Source organism: Pleurotus ostreatus, assembly GCF_014466165.1.
Source record: "Pleurotus ostreatus strain PC9 chromosome Unknown scaffold_7, whole genome shotgun sequence".
Taxonomy (NCBI): Eukaryota; Fungi; Basidiomycota; class Agaricomycetes; order Agaricales; family Pleurotaceae; genus Pleurotus; species Pleurotus ostreatus.
In genome coordinates, this window is record NW_023503162.1 from 697,620 (window position 1) to 714,700 (window position 17,081).

Here is a 17,081-nt window from a genome sequence, read left to right on the forward strand (position 1 = left end):
GATATAGATACCCACGTTAATTGAATGATACTGGACAATGTATATAACATAGCAGATCACTAGTAATTGTGTTACAATACGTGCAGGGATCGGATATCGTGCAGCGCAACGGCTAGGCGCGCGGATGGCGCAGTGACTCTAGAGGGACCTACTCAGTTGGTCGTACCAAGGATGACCCCCACGAAGACGATCGGGGGCTCAGCCTCCCCTTCCCTCCCACTCAACCTCCCAAATCTCTCTCACACCCTCACGCACCCAAACGACATTCCACTCTACCAAACCCCTCCTGCCTTCATACACACCGCTAGGCAACAGAGCCAATAACGCCAAATGCGGAGTGAGCGCATGGTACGTCAACGTCGTAGCATTCGGGTATGTGTACGAGCTATTGACGTTGTTTGATGCGGTCCCGTTGTTTGGTGACGACGCTGCGTGGTTGCCTGACCGATGACCGTTCGGCGTGGACGTGCCCGAGGTCGGGTTGCTTAGCGCAGCTTTTGTGTGTTTCGAACTGTGGTTGGTAGATGCGGATGGCGTAGGAGACAGGGTCGTAGACGCGGATGGATAGAAGAGGTCTTTCGGCGGACTTGAGGTTTGACGGGCAGAAGACGCGCTGCTTGAGACCGCCGTGTTGTTTGACGACGATGATGTCGATGGAGTTAACGGTGGGCGAAGGAGATTGGAACCAGCCTGCATGAGTCCTTGTCTCGAGGCAAACGGCCGACCAGAGGCCAAAGCGGGACTAGAAGCCGAGGGACGCCGCGAACTTGGCTCTGCGGGGCTGTGTATCGCTGTCGGCGTGACTGCTGTCGGAGGGGGCGTCTGGGGTTGCGAGGCTGAAGGCGAATCGGGCGAGTGCTCGGATGGCGCACCCGATGAGGGCGTGACACGTTGTTGTCGCGGTGAACTATCTACTTTGGACCTGGGAGAAAGGCAGCGTCTCAGCACAACACGAAGGCGTAGGTTATATGGAGGAATCACCGATATAGCGGCCCAAACGCGTTGATCATGCCGAGATAGTCACAGCAGAGGTTGTGCGTGGCAGAGTCGACTGGCGACGCGTCTGTGGCAATGTACAGCCGAGAAGAGATATCGAAGAGGAAGGCTTTGGGTGATTGGGAGTTCTGGTGGGGAACACGCGTTAGTGAAAGACGGAGGGGTGATGCAGTGGCGTACAGCACAGAATCCGTTTAGAAGGTCTTCGAGGTACGGCAGGCTATCTACAAGTTTGTGCAGGACGCGCGAAAAGGCTTCGTGTAGGGAGTGATCATAGACCGAAGTGAGGTGAAAGTTCAGCTGCACTTGCTCGTATGATGCCTCCTCGGATGAAATATCGAGAAGACGGTCGGAGACCCTTTCATGGATTTGTCGGAAGTTCTCTGTTGCCCTCAGCACCTTGAGCACATGGATATGCGACTACAATGCACACCTATTTTGTCGTCTTCTTGGAGCTTTTCTGCTTTGTGCACAAATACTTCAAAGTTGATGTTCGGGTTCTGGTGGTACGAGGCAACGATGAATTCAACGAGTTTGGATATAGCTTGGTTGTAGAGATCCTGTACGACATTCTGACATCCTCAGCCAGCCACGGGGATTAGAAGAACTCACGCGAATGTCTATAACGAATATGATGGAAGAGAACTGCGAGAGCGGTGCGCCGAGTGTATCTACGGTGATATTTCCTGGGCAATCCCATATTTCCAGTGGTATTAGTGTACTGTAGCAATGTCACGAAGATCCAGGTGCCTCATGAGCAAAGCCACTCACTCGTAGGCATGCTTCACCACTCTCATGGTTGGTTCCAGGTAGAATGTCTGCTTCGGCGATAGGTCGTTAAAAAGTACTTGTTGTATGGAGGTCTTCCCGCTGCGACGCAGCCCAAGAAGCAGAATCTTGGTGCGCTTCACCGAGTTATTCAGGTTACTCGACGAAGAGGCCGATGTCGAACTGTAGTTGGCCATTGAATGTGTCCGTCGCGTGCAAACGAGAAAAGAAAATGATACACGCTCAGAGATCAGAGAATGAGTCAAGAACACGCTTGAGTCCTGTGCGATCCAGGGTCCTCATAGGAGGACTAGGGGCTCAATCACTTCGTGGAGGATGGCACGAAATATGAGGATGGCAATCAAAACGCCCGTGTAATCCCTCATATTATACATAGGTAGAGATGTCGAAAGTAATTACATTTACATCGGCGGCACATGAACGTGACGGCGCTTCTACTAAGTTTCTTCATCGAAGTGGAGATTCTCCACCCACGCTTTCCGTTCCATTGGCGTTGGATGTGATAAGGGAGGGTGGTTTGCGACGGGGGCAGCGGCATCGTCACCGGCGTTGAGATGAACAGGCGAGGGCATGGAATATTGTATATGAATTCAATAACCCAGATATTCTAGCAGTTCCTTCAGCGAAGTATTCATGTCCCGCCTGCGCCTCTCCGAATTCGGGGTATGGCGCTGAGAGTATGGAGGAGGTCGTCAGGTTGTATGGACAGAGCGCAAGAAAGAAGATCGAGACTAAGTTCCCGAAGAGCGGGGAAGGAGGGCACCCGAACCTCCAGAAGGATATGCTTAGGGTGAAGTGCTTGGAGCCGGGAGGCCCTCTACACAAAGCTTGTACAGCCCCGGGTACCCCATGTCACGTCTGCCTCAACAGATATGCGTAAAATGTCGAGCGCCGGCAGATTCTTCGACCGTAGGGCTTCGTGCATGAGAGTCATTGACTCGCGAGGTTGTTATCGCGACATCCAGGTCTTTGAATCGTTCGGAGTCCAGCCGTAAGGCAAGTATGTCGCATGGGTGGGCCGCCACTTGTGTAGTGTCCTGATGGAATCGGCTTCAATCGCTCTCTGATAACGTAGTTCATCCACTGCTGCGAGCAATCGCTGTAGAACACCCCCCAGATTGACGGGATGCCCAGTTCAAGCACCCCCACTTGCGGCAGACACAAGTAAAGTTTTCGCAAGGATGGTAATCGCCAGACGACCTCTCAGAGGTAAATAAGGAGAGAATCGACTCGGAAGTGCTTTAATCGGGTTGACTGGAGCCAGAAATTCAAAGATAATTGCTAGGATTTCACTTAGAATTCGGAAGATGAGGGGGATCTGTGAGTTTCGTTGCTCCTTCAACGACCTGGCTTTCTCGAGGTATCTGGCGATTTTGCCGTCAAATTGATCTGCGGTGTTCATAATGCGGATTCAAAGCCCAGTGCGCCAGAAGTGAGAGCCTGGGTTTTGACCATGTCGGGGAGGTGGCGGTCGTTGTGGAAGAAAGTTCTGAACTTTGGGCTCCGAACGCTGGTGGACTTGCGGAGAATCGGAATCTTCACTCAGGGAAAAAAAATACGAAACAGCATTGACGAACTACAGTACAGAATACAAGGTAAATTAAGTGATTAGGGATGCTATAAGATATAGGTATATTCATATAGAGTAATTGTTCACAGATTCCAAGTGCTTTTAATCAGGTCGGCCCCGCGTTCTGCAACGACATATGTTGGGGCCATCGTGTGCATGCTGGGGTTGTAGGGCTATCATGAAGAGTCAGAACTGAGATATGGGCAGCACATTCAACACTCACGAAGACGGAAGCATCCACAATCCTCACGCCCTGGACACCACCCTTCATCTTTAAATCAGGGTCAACGACGCCCCATTGCGCGCCCCTCGGTGACATGCTCGCTGTCCCGACAGGATGGGCCGTTGTTCCACTATATCCCCTAACATATGCTTCGATCTCCTCGTCCGTTTCTGCAGTGGCAAGCGGACCCAGGGCTTCGAGCACATAGTCCTGGAACACAGGCGCAGACACGAAACGCTTCGCTGCTTTGACTGCTTCGCGCATGGCTTTGATGTCCCATTCCGTGGTGTAGAAGGCTGGGTCGATGTGGGGCGCACGGAAGACATCGAGGCCGCCGGTGGTGTCAAGTGTAACAGATCCACCTAAGAGGGGATGAGTCGGCGTGTAAATTTTGTTGAGAATGGGGGCACTTACGAGAAGTTGCTGAAACAAGGTTGGTAGAGATGGTGAGCCATTTGCCGGGAGGGGGAGTAGGAGACACAAAGCCATTCTGTGCCAATAGTTTAGTGTCATTAAGTCCGGGAGAAACAAAAGAGGACGTACGCCGATGGCTATTTCCAAGTGCGGCGTGTTGGGACCAGCAGCGTAGTCCACGCCGGCAGGTACACCGAGATCAGCCAGCTCGGTATCGTTTAGGCGATAGAACGCCACCTGCCCAATAGGCGTGACGACCAGCGGCCCAGTGCCATCATTGTTCCACTCGTCCATTGCGCTGTCGAGCACCGCCTCATCCTGGAACACAGGATCAAAAGTGTCTGCATCGTTCCGCACATTCCACAGGCACCCAGTCGTCGGCTGGTCAGTCAAATTCCTGCCAACACTGGGTAGGTCGACCAGCGGCGTGATCCCAATCGATGAGAGGTAGCCCGAGTCGCCGATACCGGAGTTGAGGAGGATCTGGGGAGTACCGATAACACCTGCGGCGAGGAGAACTTCCTTCGACGCGGTGAAGGTGCTCAAGGGTCCATTCACGACATCTTGTGTGTATTCGACGGCTTGGAAAGCGGAACCAGATCCGGTTTTGAGGATCCGAGAGACCCTGGCGCCGACGAGGACGTGAAGATTAGGTCTGTTGATATATTGAGGCGCGAGGTAGGACGTCGCTGCACTGCTACGTTGCGAGCCATTGATGGCTGCTTGAAGCCAACCTGCATAAAGCCAAATCAATATAGATACCTAGACTTAATAAAATCTTAGACATACCCAGTCCAAGAGGACGACCGTCATTGTAGTCGAGCTTGAAGTCGAAGATACCCCCTAGCTCTTGCCCCGCTTGGAATACCATCGGGTCGAGTGCTTGGTGGTGGCCAGAAAGACTAAATGAAGTCATGCCAGTGGTGCTGTGCAGTGAGGGGTCGTATTGGCCAGTCGTGTCGTGTCCATCGGCTGGAGGCGTCCACTTCTCGTTCTGTGATATCCAATCAGACTCTGGTAAATTAAACAAGAAACGGAGATACTCACACGTTTGAAGTACGTCTGGACATTGTCCCATGTCCAGCCTGGATCACCGGTGACCTCCGCATAGCGGTCAAAGTCATCAGAAGATCCGCGTGTATAGAACATCCCATCTATTCATTGTCAGTATCCTGTCGCGTGACCTGAGATATTATAGTGCGGCTTACTGATGGAGCTGCTGCCACCAAGCACGAATCCGCGGGGGAATGGGATCTCAGCATTGTACATCCCTACTTGCGGCGTGGTTGTCTGTAACGCGCGTCAATGCTAAATTGTTTAGAAAATGGAGTAGACAGCCGCGTACATAGTTCCAAGTGTACTCGGCCGGGATTCGTGTCACGAAGAACGGCACTTTCGTCTCGAAGGCATCTTCGTTCCTATAAATTGTCGTATAGCGTGAGCTAGACGGGTGAAATAACGGAGCCGTTGCACTCACGATGAACCCCCTTCAAGAACCAACACTTTCGTTGCTGGGTTCTCTGTCAGACGGTTCGCAAGAACGCTACCACCAACACCACCTAGTATTTTGTCAGTTCTGGAATAACAACTGAGTAAATTACGCTCACCGCCGACAATGATGAAGTCATAAGACACGTTTGGCAGGTCAGCTGCCTTTCCGTATAAGCCAGCGGAGACTCCGAGTGGCAGAGCCAGGAGCGAGAGAACGAGGGAAATATGTGCTGCGAGGGATTGGAACTTCATTTCCACGATGCTGAATAATTAGGAGGAGATGCGTAGTAAGTATGCGAAGAGATGCTGGGATGGTGATGTTTTTGTCGTCAATTCGCGCCCTTTAAGTACCCTGCACTACAGTGCAGCAACGGGAGTCTTTCAAAGGAAAGCCAACCGGACCCACTCGACGCATTTACTTGCGGCACCGATTCTGCGCGTCAAAGTGGGTTACTGGTCATTGTACCATCCCGCCGACAGTTGCGGGTGCCTAGTTGGGAGTAATTGAAGCTCGCGTATGACATCCCCAGACGGTGCCACAGGGACAGTGCGCCATCGTCGCAAGTTGTTCGCCTACACAATTCGCTGCCCGACGAAGTAATTATGTGCTGCCTGTGCTGCCTACGCCCAGAAGTCAGAACCCGCTGATGTGGCTGCCGACTGCTTTTGATGAACAGGACTCGGAAGGCTGGTCCGTACACTCATAGCCTGTAGGTGAAGCTGGCTGAGTGGTTCTGTCGAGTGTGACAAACATCGCCGACTAAGTTGAGCGTCCTTGCCGACTTGATGGTTGTCTTCTTCTCGAGCAACATAGTTCGCGAGCCATGCCATTTCCCTAATAATACCGTAGAGCCTAGTGCCTTCCAAGTGCACGCACCCACCTTCGCGACGGTGACTGGAGGGGACAAGTGAGGCACGCTGGATGACTGGATGATACTCCGTTAGCATGAAACTACACCTTTAGTTCCATCCGACATTGCTGAAGTTCCTAGCTATTCGTAGCGTACAAGAACGAGGACGTTATTGGTTGTTACCATTTAATTCGTGCATTTCCATCAAGGATAGGCAATTGACTGGACCTAGGACAGACGCCGTCAGACGCCTGCTAGTACTACTAGGACAAACTTACTTGTAACTTCAAAGGGACATGGTTGACCCGTCAGTCTACTTCAAATGGCCCCGTTCCTTGCTTTTATCAGGCTCTGATATCGCGTCGGCCCGTCGCTGCACAGATCATGACAAGAGTACTTCCGTTGAAGAACAAGTTATCATGATTTCCTGCTAGAAGTTCTCCTACTCCCGAATTACGGGCTGGATTTGTCAGACGATGCAGCAATCTACGTTCTCTCCCGCTTGGCTGCCCTTGAACTACAGAGTGTGTTGGACTGGAGTTTTAGTTTTAGGCGACTGAGCGTCCGCCACGCATCACGTGATCGAAAGGCAAGAATTTGGACTCCTCTCGGAGTCCTTCTCTCACCAATCTTTACAGCTAGACTCAGCTGCAACGTCCCAGATCCATGGCTACACCTGTCATTGTCGGTGTTGGTGCTATTGCGGCAGCTCTCGCAGGCCGCCACTTTCTTCGTCGCGCGGGCCAGGGCGCGGCCGACCAGTGGGTTAGAGGCGGATTCAAGGCAAAGATGGACCGGAAAGAAGCCATTGCCATCCTCGGTCTCAAGTACGTGCTCTCTCTTACTCAAAGGGACAGGAGCTTACGGGTGGTACTTTTTGTCACGGTAAGAGATGGCGCTACGCTGAAGAACCGTCTGAAGGATGCACACCGACACATCATGCTAGCAAACCATCCTGACCGCGGGGGTTCACCATATCTTGCCAGTAAAATCAATGAGGCGAAGGACTTGCTCGACAAAACAGACGGTCGGGGACGGTAGCGATGAGCCTCAGGTGTGTGTACTCTGCGCTCACGGCTATCCCTTCTGGCTAACAGCTCGCCAGTATTTTTTTGTTTTATCTTATAGCATTTGTTTTCGTGTAGTTTAATCCCACCTCGTCTCTTTCTCGAATGACCTTCACCTAGTTCCCAGCCGGTCTCGTTTCATTCAAGTTGCGAAATATCACCCGCGTTTCTTTGCTGACTCATCGTAAACTCCACTCTGGTACTTGCCGCCATGACTTCAATGGACGACCTCGAATTCAAGCCATCCAAACTCGGAACCAAAGACCAGTAAGCCTCTCGGTCTCAATTTGTGACGCAGAATGTACCCTCATAAGTTGGGACAAAGTATACGAGAATGAACTCGTGAATTTTGAAGAGATTGGCGATGAGGGTGAAATCTGGTGAGTCTCTTTCCCCCGAATCAGCAAATTGAACCCCTGAAACGCGAACCGCACTAGGTTCGGCCAGGAAAGTGTGGAAAAAATGGTCGACTGGGCTCTTGCGCACGTCCCGCCATCTGCAGGAAAATCGATCCTGGAGATCGGGAGCGGGAACGGCACGCTTCTCGTTGCTCTCGCCGAAGCTGGCTACCCGACATCCCATTTGTCAGGGATCGACTACAGTAGCGATGCCGTCAAGCTTTCCAAAGCCGTCGCCACATCCCGGGGGACGGAGGGCATAACGTTCGCCGAGTGCGACTTTTTATCGGAGGATCCGCCGAGGCTAGTACTAGAAGATAATGCAGATGGCTGGGATGTGATGATGGATAAGGGGACCTTCGACGCTATCGCACTTGCCCCGCCGGGCGACGACGGAAAGCCTCTCATCGAAGGATATCCAAGTAGAGTGTCTCAGTTACTGAGTTCCGATGGTCATTTCCTCATCACATGTACGTTATCGTTGTCCTTTAGGTATGCTCTCGTATAACGGGCCTGTAGCTTGCAATTTCACTGAAGAAGAGCTAAAAGCGAGGTTCATCACTCCTGCGACTGGATTGGCCTATCAGTTCGTCCTCTACTACTTTACGGCTGAACTGCAGCTTACAATTTGTTTATAGTTCCAGTATCAAATACCCCGTGTTTTCCTTTGGCGGTCAGCGTGGTAGTAGCTACGCAAGCATTGCCTTTCGAAAGTCTTGACTTACAAGCTCTTCTTTATGTCATATTATTGCTTCAGGTCCAGGACTACGTCGACACCAGTGCGCAACGTCTCCCGCGCAACACCTGTAGCCCATAATGTAAAATCATCTACTTTTGATTCCCTGCTGCCTTTGTTTTGCTTCCGAAATGCTTCCGAAAGGAAATATACAATCCCCATTGCCAAGGTCTCGTTTCGCGAGCCTTTCAGGAAGATTTCTTCCAATGACCCTCGGTTACGGGTCGTAGGGAGGCTTTTGGTTCCTTCAGCGAGCAGAGGTTTGGACGTCTGGCTGAAGATGAATACTTGAGTGAAGAGCTCCTTGAGGAAAGCCCGGGCGGGTGGCTTGAGGATCGTGAAGTCCACGGGCTACTCTCTGGATAGATAACGAACTTCATGTTATGAGTACAGAAGGGAACGTACCTTGAGAATCGCCAAACCGACAGAATCCTTCGCTATCCACCAACCATACGCTTTTGCCACGTTCTTAAGCCTGGAAGTTGCGATCTTCGTCCCATCTGACGTCCCGAAGTCCTCCCTCGCACCCGCATTCTTGATCACCTCGGCGCCGCCCACCGTCGTCTCCCCCAGATCGCGAAGGAAATCCCACAAGCAGAACTGAATCGTGATTTTGTGAGAGTGGGAGACGCGGCAGAGCTGTTGCCCCACGAGGGTGTAATACGGGTTATACGACTTTTCCTGCAGTTTGGAGGAACGCGTCAATGAGCAAAGTGGGCACGAAGGAAGGGGAAATGGAGGGACTAACGTTTCCACAACAGTGGAGCAGGACGCGCACGATCTCTCGTTGCTGCACCTCGCTAAGGTTGAGCTGCGAAAGCCGCTCGCACGCATCGACGTAGTCCTACTTCCTCCCCATTAGCACATCCACACCCAGAAGACTGTAATAAGCCCACCCACTTCACTGCTCATCAGAACGACGAAGATGCTCCGCCGTATATCAGTATTCATGCCTTGTTGCCGCGCGAGCTTCATCAAGGCGCTCTCGGACATTGAGTCAGGCTGACTGTCTGCTGGCTTGGGTTCGTTCTGCTGGTCGACGAGGGGGTCGCCTCGCCAAGCTGCGCCGACGAGCCACCATTTGCCCTTGTTCTCGGCGGAGTGGAGGTCGTCCAGCGAAACGCGGAGGGGTTCGTGCGCGAGGACTAACGAGTACTGAGTACGAGCGCTATACGGACTACGTTTATGGATCACTGCGTACCGTGTCTTTTCTTGCTTAGCCCCGAGAGAAATTTCTTCATCCGCTCGACGGCATCCCCGCCTTGGTTTTGCGTGGCGTTTCGCTTGAGTTTGTTGTTCTTGAGGTTCGTGAGAGTCTCGATCATGAACTGTGCGCGAGAACTAGCGCAAATCAAGTTAGTTGTCGGAAAGAAGGGACTATGATTTGGCAGAGCGACACACCTCAACGTCTCACCCTTTGCAGTTAGTTTGTTTTGTACGATGTCGATGATATCTTTCAAGGCCGATGGATCGTCGTGGCGCAGTTGTTGCCCCGAACCTACACTCTCCAGTCAACATCGGCGGGTTACCTTGAGGCACAAAAAGACGTACTGCGCAGGATCTTCAGCAGTAGCTCGACATTCAACTCGGTGACGTCTTGGCTCAACAACGCCCGAATCAAGTCGTATATAAGCACACAGGATATTACTTGGAAGTTGTACAGCTCGGATATCAGGATGATGAGGTTCTGACATTCCTTCCCTGCCTCTTCCTCGGGCTTTTGAGCGTCGGGCGCCGGCGGATGAGAGAGCTGGGTGGAAGCGGCGGTGTAGTGCTTCTCGTACGATGCAACGGTATCCTGGACGAAGTACGCCGCTAGTGTCGTAGTAGTGATTAGCAGCATGTTGATCCATACAAAATCACAGACATACCAAATTCGATACCAATAATTTTGTGAAGGGCAGAAACGAGAGTAGCGTAAAGTACAACGAAGGAGTCGAGGAGGGAGGAGTGGTCCGTGATGCCGTGGATGATCAAGTTCGTTATCGTACAGGTGACATCTGGCGGGTACGAAGTCAGTTTTAGACAAGCACGATTTCACGGAGCGAAGATAAATAGCCAGACCATTGCGCCGGTGATCTCGGTAAATCCCTTCTATGGTATCGAGAATTGAGGTCATATTCTGCTCACTCACGCTGGACCGAGGTGTATCAGAGCATATTTATCGAGAACTCGGTGCAACTCACCGATTGAGCAGACCTTTCAACTGTTTTCGCAACCTCAATTGTGCTTCCGATGGTTGATCATCCACTGGGGCTGGCGCGTTGCGAAGGTGAGGAGGAACATATTTCCCCTCTGAAATCCGTCAGATAATTTATTTCCAAACATTATAGTAGAGAGGCGTACTAGCTGGTGATGCATTGGTGGTCACAGGTGTCGATGAACTCGCTACCTGTAGGGGAGGGGATTCGAGTTCAACACCGCCCCATTCTTCGTACTCGACGTCGCTGTCGTCCGGACTCTGGCCCTCCTCCTCTTCAGAGCCCCCGCCGTCGGCAAGCCCAACTGATTCGGTTAAATCAAAGAGGTCTGCCAGAAAGTCAAATAACGCGATTTTTGGATGAAATTAAAACATACCGTCCAACCCATCACCCACGTTTGATTTCTTCCTCTTCCCCCCCTTGCTGTACCCTAGTTTCGACTCTAGATACGCGATGTACGCGTCCTCCTCTGCCTCATCTCTGCTTCGACGCATTGCTGAAAGTGCGACTGCTTGAGTTAGGGGGAAGCTTTTTTGATTATGTAAATGGGGTTATCACGTGAAGGAGATAATACGCGACGCACGTTCTTGCAGCTCCCCTGAGTGCAGCAGTGGACCGGATTCTCGTTTGGGCTCTTCAAAAGCCTATATCAGCGCGCAGCACAGTTCTCGACGAGCGCCATCGATCTGCATCATGAAATTTGGCCGGAAGATCTCCGTGCGTCCGCATTTCTGCTTGTCCCATTTGGTTCTCACCATCTCCGCAGAATGACCTCTACAGCGAGTGGCAGCCGTTCTACATCGACTACAACCTGCTCAAGCAGGAGTTGAAGGTCACTTTCATGCACTTTGTCTTGAGCCGTGCTCTGAATTTCCTTTAGAACAAGACGAGCAACCATGACTGGACGGACCAGGACGAGAAGGAGTTCAGAGCCATGCTTGCACGCGAGCTCGACAAGGTCCATGAATTCCAGAAGGAAAAGGTTCTCTAGCAACGTTCGTTCTCGGTGTGCGGCATTGACGCTTCTCACAGACTTCGGAGCTCTCGCACCGTATTCGTGATGCAGAAGAGCAGGTCAAAACGCTCGTCGGAACGGACCATCTTGGCTCGCCGACAGCGAATCGGCCAAAGCATGCCCCGGAGGTGTACGTTGGCAAACTCCCACAACCGCCGACTGCTGCCGGAGACGAGCAGCTTGAGACGCATGTGGTGGGGAAGCGGGTGCGAGTAGCGGAAGAGCCTATCGCATCAACTTCCAATGGCCTCGACGCCGAGAGCCAAGGTGCTTCAAGGCCCATGTATACTCAGGATGATGGTTCGGATGGAGAGGACGAGGCAGAGCACGACACCGAGTTCACGGACGGCTCTGATGAGTCCGACTCAGACTCAGAGCTTGGTGGAATGGGTATGTGGCCCATTCGTCCTCGTAACTGAGATATATCATCTCAACACAGATACAGACACAGACGATTCCTTCGACTCGCTCGAGGCACGTTTTCATGCATTAGAAGATGAAGTATGTGGTTTGTATCCATGCTCCTGCTGTCCCGCTCAAATGGCGTGTAGGTAGCTACGTTGGTGGCGGACGTTCACGACCTTGCTCTGTTCACGAAACTCAACATAACGGGATTCATGAAAATATTGAAGAAGCACGACGTAAGTGGCGTACAATCACATGTTCTCCTAACCTTTGAACCGACGGTATAATTGCAGAAACAAACTCCCGTCCCCCTCAAATCTACGTTCATAAACACATATCTCGCAGATCGTCCGTTTTACAAATATAACTGGGATGCACTGATCGTTAAGGTTGGTCGAATACACACGCGTATATGCTACGTATTCAATGTCGTCTACCGTACCCATAGCTATCCCGACTATATGATCTTGTCCGAACACGAGGTCACCCGGTGGAGGGCGACGCCATGGCTGGGGCCGGCCAAAGTGCCTTTGTACGACAAACCACCAAGTATTGGGTCCATCCCGATAACCTAGTGCCTCTCAAACTAGCCATTCTACGAAATCTCCCCGTTCTAGGTATGTTACCTCCCGCATATATATACGTTCTCCTTGAGAACGAGCGAACCATTGACCCCAACTTTATGACGCTAGTATTCGATCCAAATAAGGAGTTCGAGCCCAAGGACGCAGCGATTACTTCGATATACTTCGATAATGAGGATTTGGAGCTGTATCTTGGGAGGTTGGAGAAAACGGAGGGCGCTGAGGCGATCAGGTTGCGGTGGTACGGTGATGTGGGCGTGAAAACTGTGAGGACTGACTTCGTTTGTGTGCTTCCCCGCTCATGTTCGTATGCCGTTTTGCCCGACGCTAGATCTTCGTGGAGCGTAAGACGCACAGAGAAGACTGGACTGGGGAGAAGTCCGTCAAGGCGCGCTTCCCGCTGAAGGAACATCTAATCAATGATTTCTTACGAGGTATGCATATATCTCGCCTACTGCCCGTACCTGGCGGCTGATTCGCGTCTACAGGCGATTATACCGTTGAACAGCTTAAGGAAGAATGGCAGGCGTTGGTGGCTAAGGGCAAGAAGACCCAGTCTGAGGTTGATTCTATGGTTCAGCTCGCCAGTGAAGTACAATATCGAGTTGTCACTCGGGGGCTGAAACCAGGTAAGTTTGAGCAGTGCTCCCTGTTCTCTGTGTTGTTCGTTGACGTGAATTATGCAGTAATGCGCACGTTCTATAACCGAACCGCTTTCCAACTTCCCGGTGACGCCCGTGTTCGTATATCGCTCGACACGGAGTTAACGATGGTGCGAGAGGATAATTGGGATGGCGCCGTTCGGAGTGCTGATAATTGGCGACGGACGGATATCGGGATCGATTGGCCTTTTGACCAAGTAGTTGAAACGGATAAGGAATTGTTCAAGTATGAGGCCTTGGCCCCTCCTCCCTAACGTTACTGACCATAGCGTTCGACAGATACGGTGTCTTAGAAGTTAAGTTGCAGACTCAGTTTGGCCAGGAACCCCCGAAATGGGTTACCGACCTCGTGCAATCACATTTGGTGGAGGCAGTACCAAAGTTTAGGTAGGTTCTTGCCGAAGGTTGTGGTCAATTGAGGATTGCTGACTGGGCGTATAGTAAATTTATCCATGGATGTGCTACCCTGCTGCCCCATCGCGTTGATCTTGTTCCGTTCTGGTTGCCTCAGAGTAAGCGCGCTTAATCTTGTAAAGAATCCTTCTGATATATTTATTGTCATCCATAGTGGACACCGACATCCTGAAGCCCAATACGGGCTATCTCTCGATCATCGAAAGGCCCAGTCACATAGCGTCGGGCTCTGGCTCCAAGGGTACATCCTCGCGAACGAGCGTCGAATCGCAAACTCCCCTTTATACCGAGCCACTGTCCGAAGGCGAAGAAGATGAGGAGATCGATCTCGCGCCCGCAAGAGACGAACACAAGCGCACTGGTCTATCTGGCAAGGAAGTGGAGGAGGCGATCGCGTACCGCGAGCAGATGCTCAAGGAGCGGCGCCAGTCGCACGGGGAGGAAGCTGGCGCGAAGAAGAGCAACGGTGGTATAGGTGTTTCCGAAGAAGTCGAAGAAAGTGACGGCGAGGGTGGCGATGAAAGGACGCCGTTCTTGAAAGCAAGAAGGACGAGTGTGAGTGTACCAAAGCCAAGAGCGTTGTCTATCGATCCTCTCGCACCTTCCTCCGCATTCGACGAGACACTCAAAGACCGTCTGCGCATGGCGCATCCGAGCAATGGTGCGCCTAGGGAACCACACACCGCCGATGAGGATGAGGAAGATGAGGGAGTGCCAAACGGTGAAGATAGGTTACTCGAACGAAGATGGAAGGCTCCGAAAGGAAAACGTATAGCTGTTCCAGTGCGCATAGAGCCCAAAGTCTACTTCGCCGCCGAACGGACGTTCCTTGTAAGTCCGCAAGCTTATTTCGGAGTCTATTTCGGAGTGGTTGCCTGACATTACTTCCTCGTAGAAATGGATCAATATCTCTGTCTTCATTGGCACAATCGCAACAACTCTACTGAACTTCGTGCAGCCAGACGATCCCCGCGGGTTGATCAGTGCGGGAGTGTTCACCCTTGCTGCCCTGATCGCCATTGCCTACGCCGGAGGCGTCTTCGTGTATCGAGCAATCCGACTGAGGCAAAGGAGAGCCGAGGGGCTGTACTATGACAAGTACGGACCTAGCTTGCTCTGTTTCGTCATGTTTGCTGCGATGGCCACAAACGTTGCACTGCGGCTGCCAGAGTTGTGAGTTGGATAGGTGTTGTATTGTCGATTTCTCGGACATTTATTGCTATGATTGTTTCACCGCTGCATCATTCGATATCTTTCTATGAGCATCTGTACCCTGAATATGCATTTAGCCCGACTACATGGGGTGTATGCTATTGCTTCCTGACTCACTCAGTGGGATTATCATTCAACTCATGCAAGGGACCCAAGGCCACCTGGTTCCCATCTAGTCGTGGTTACTTATTCATATAGCTACTCGAGTCTTGTAGTGATCTTATCTGTTACGTACGCCGCCCAGCATCAATCAGGATGGTCGATTAGTATTTCCTCGCATAGACGGTGCTTCTGGCGGACTTGTCCGCCTAGAAAGTTACATCAGGTCAGTCCCCCATCACGACCAACGGCCACTGATACTTACCGTGATCTTCTGGACAAACCACATCAGCTGATCAATCAACCCTTCTGGATTGTCATCGAAGAGGGCATGTCCCCCAGGTACTTTGCTGACGAACAGCTTGTCCCCGAAATGAGGGGCAAACACGCTAACGACGCCATCGGCCACCACCTTCCTGTCAGAGGTACCGAAGAGTACCTGCAGAGGAAGCTTGCCCGCCTCCCCGGCTGCGAAGAGCTTCGTAGGGTCTTGGGCCCGCGTAGATACCAGAGCGCTGATGGCAGGAGATTGAACTACCGTCTGCCCTAAATACTCAGCTTTCAAGCTGAAGCCCACATTGGCTGGATCCTGGAAGAGGCCATCGATGAACGATCGGCGAGTTGCTAACGCTGCGGTCACGTTGTCGTTGGCGATGAAACCAGGGAGTTCGCTGAGCAAGACGGGGCTCGCGATTATTGGCAGTATGTCGGCACTGAGGCCAGGACTGCCGCCAAGGGCAACTGCCCCCACAATGGGAAGAACGTCATTGTTGGCTACAATGTCGGTGATTATGGCCGCTGGATAGGATGCGTATGATTAGTTTACGTGAAACTGCTACCAGTGTAGTCTTGTGGAACTTGCCTCCAAGACTCCTGTGAATAAGGGGGGGTAAGCTTAGCTTGATAGTGTTATTGTTGGGAGAGACGTACCACCCGACGAATATAGGCTTGCTCAGCCCGAACCCATCCATAACGGCTGCGAAATCCTGAGAGTATCGGATAGATGAGTGGGCATCAACGGTGGCTGGCTTATCACTGCGGCCGTGGCCACGCATGTCATAACGAACCTTCATAAAATCCCTAATCAGTCATGTTGGTAATAAGCTCTGAGAAGGCAACAATCGACTTACGAGATAGTAATCGGCTAGCCGTTTGTTTGCGAAGAGCCTGTCAAATACTATGCTGCTCAGCGCGAGCCCGTGAACAAAGACGATGCTCTGCTTTTCGGGATCGCCGGTGGCGTCTGCGTAGATTTTCGTGCCGTCAGCGGAGATGACGATTTTACTAGTGGTCGCAGCAGCGGCGAAAGCAAAGAGGGGCAAGAACAAGAGAACCAAGGTAGATAATCTTGGCGACATTGTGAAGTGAGGCTGGTGGAGTCAAGTTGCGTAGTATGGTGGTATCGAGGACATCTTATATCGTCGTCGATGGACCATATCCCCTTGGACAAATCGACGAAGCCCCGTGCAGGAGGGCTACTGACAAAGATCCTGGTGCGCCGTTAGTCCTGTTTGCATCGTGACACCTCGGGGAATATCCCGCGATTACATACTCCCATAGGCAGCATGTCAGAGCATGACTCGATGATCGTGATCGACTTGGACTGCCAACGGTGATTGCCATCGTTCTCCGAGTCAGTTAATGTTGGTTCGGCACGGCACCGTAGAAGACAGTTACGTGTGATGCGGAGAGATGCATGGATTTTGGGGATATCCGGCTGCTGAGAAGTTAGAACCGAAACAGTAGCACGGAGTCGAAGATGAACTTCGCGATCTGTGAACGGTATCAATGCAGCAAACCCACCTAGTATTTATTGCAATGTAATCATTAAGCCACACGAGAGCCGCAAAAAAGCCGAGAAAATATTAGCAAGGAGAAACATTAGGGAGAACGAAGTACGCACCTGAGTTACAATTACATGAGTGAAGGTAACTCGTCTTGCCTACTAGTCTAA

The 17,081-nt window shown here is 51.7% G+C and overlaps 7 protein-coding genes across 7 annotated transcripts; 3 read left to right on the forward strand and 4 right to left on the reverse strand.

Annotated features, from left to right (window-relative positions):
* Positions 1-198: 198 nt before the first annotated feature.
* On the reverse strand, positions 199-1,961 carry PC9H_009414 (uncharacterized protein; the record flags this gene model as incomplete). Its single annotated transcript, XM_036778916.1, has 6 exons — positions 199-922; positions 982-1,124; positions 1,177-1,379; positions 1,430-1,556; positions 1,609-1,717; positions 1,768-1,961. The coding sequence occupies 6 exons, from the start codon at positions 1,959-1,961 to the stop codon at positions 199-201; spliced, it is 1,500 nt and encodes a 499-aa protein (XP_036628305.1).
* A 1,477-nt stretch (positions 1,962-3,438) lies between these two features.
* PC9H_009415 (uncharacterized protein) lies at positions 3,439-5,735 on the reverse strand (the record flags this gene model as incomplete). The annotated part of the gene is made up of 10 exons (XM_036778917.1): positions 3,439-3,528; positions 3,579-3,940; positions 3,993-4,068; positions 4,122-4,726; positions 4,782-4,986; positions 5,040-5,146; positions 5,201-5,282; positions 5,338-5,410; positions 5,470-5,551; positions 5,600-5,735. The coding sequence occupies 10 exons, from the start codon at positions 5,733-5,735 to the stop codon at positions 3,439-3,441; spliced, it is 1,818 nt and encodes a 605-aa protein (XP_036628306.1).
* Positions 5,736-7,000: 1,265 nt separating this feature from the next.
* On the forward strand, positions 7,001-7,375 carry PAM18 (mitochondrial import inner membrane translocase subunit TIM14; the record flags this gene model as incomplete). The annotated part of the gene is made up of 2 exons (XM_036778918.1): positions 7,001-7,161; positions 7,225-7,375. 2 exons carry the CDS (start codon positions 7,001-7,003, stop codon positions 7,373-7,375), a joined length of 312 nt encoding a protein of 103 aa, XP_036628307.1.
* A 237-nt stretch (positions 7,376-7,612) lies between these two features.
* On the forward strand, positions 7,613-8,519 carry PC9H_009417 (uncharacterized protein; the record flags this gene model as incomplete). Its single annotated transcript, XM_036778919.1, has 5 exons — positions 7,613-7,668; positions 7,716-7,781; positions 7,839-8,269; positions 8,319-8,385; positions 8,438-8,519. 5 exons carry the CDS (start codon positions 7,613-7,615, stop codon positions 8,517-8,519), a joined length of 702 nt encoding a protein of 233 aa, XP_036628308.1.
* A 25-nt stretch (positions 8,520-8,544) lies between these two features.
* Positions 8,545-11,230, reverse strand: SGD1 (suppressor of glycerol defect; the record flags this gene model as incomplete). The annotated part of the gene is made up of 12 exons (XM_036778920.1): positions 8,545-8,886; positions 8,941-9,216; positions 9,284-9,379; positions 9,436-9,680; positions 9,737-9,876; positions 9,937-10,033; positions 10,087-10,350; positions 10,407-10,535; positions 10,600-10,670; positions 10,722-10,830; positions 10,882-11,064; positions 11,113-11,230. 12 exons carry the CDS (start codon positions 11,228-11,230, stop codon positions 8,545-8,547), a joined length of 2,070 nt encoding a protein of 689 aa, XP_036628309.1.
* Positions 11,231-11,429: 199 nt separating this feature from the next.
* VTC4 (vacuolar transporter chaperone) lies at positions 11,430-14,993 on the forward strand (the record flags this gene model as incomplete). Its single annotated transcript, XM_036778921.1, has 16 exons — positions 11,430-11,453; positions 11,503-11,568; positions 11,617-11,718; positions 11,769-12,141; positions 12,197-12,252; positions 12,303-12,392; positions 12,450-12,545; positions 12,605-12,773; positions 12,849-13,006; positions 13,072-13,174; positions 13,229-13,369; positions 13,427-13,628; positions 13,682-13,789; positions 13,844-13,914; positions 13,971-14,647; positions 14,712-14,993. 16 exons carry the CDS (start codon positions 11,430-11,432, stop codon positions 14,991-14,993), a joined length of 2,718 nt encoding a protein of 905 aa, XP_036628310.1.
* Positions 14,994-15,291: 298 nt separating this feature from the next.
* Positions 15,292-16,485, reverse strand: PC9H_009420 (uncharacterized protein; the record flags this gene model as incomplete). The annotated part of the gene is made up of 4 exons (XM_036778922.1): positions 15,292-15,336; positions 15,393-15,925; positions 15,999-16,194; positions 16,258-16,485. The coding sequence occupies 4 exons, from the start codon at positions 16,483-16,485 to the stop codon at positions 15,292-15,294; spliced, it is 1,002 nt and encodes a 333-aa protein (XP_036628311.1).
* Between the last annotated feature and the right edge of the window lie 596 nt (positions 16,486-17,081).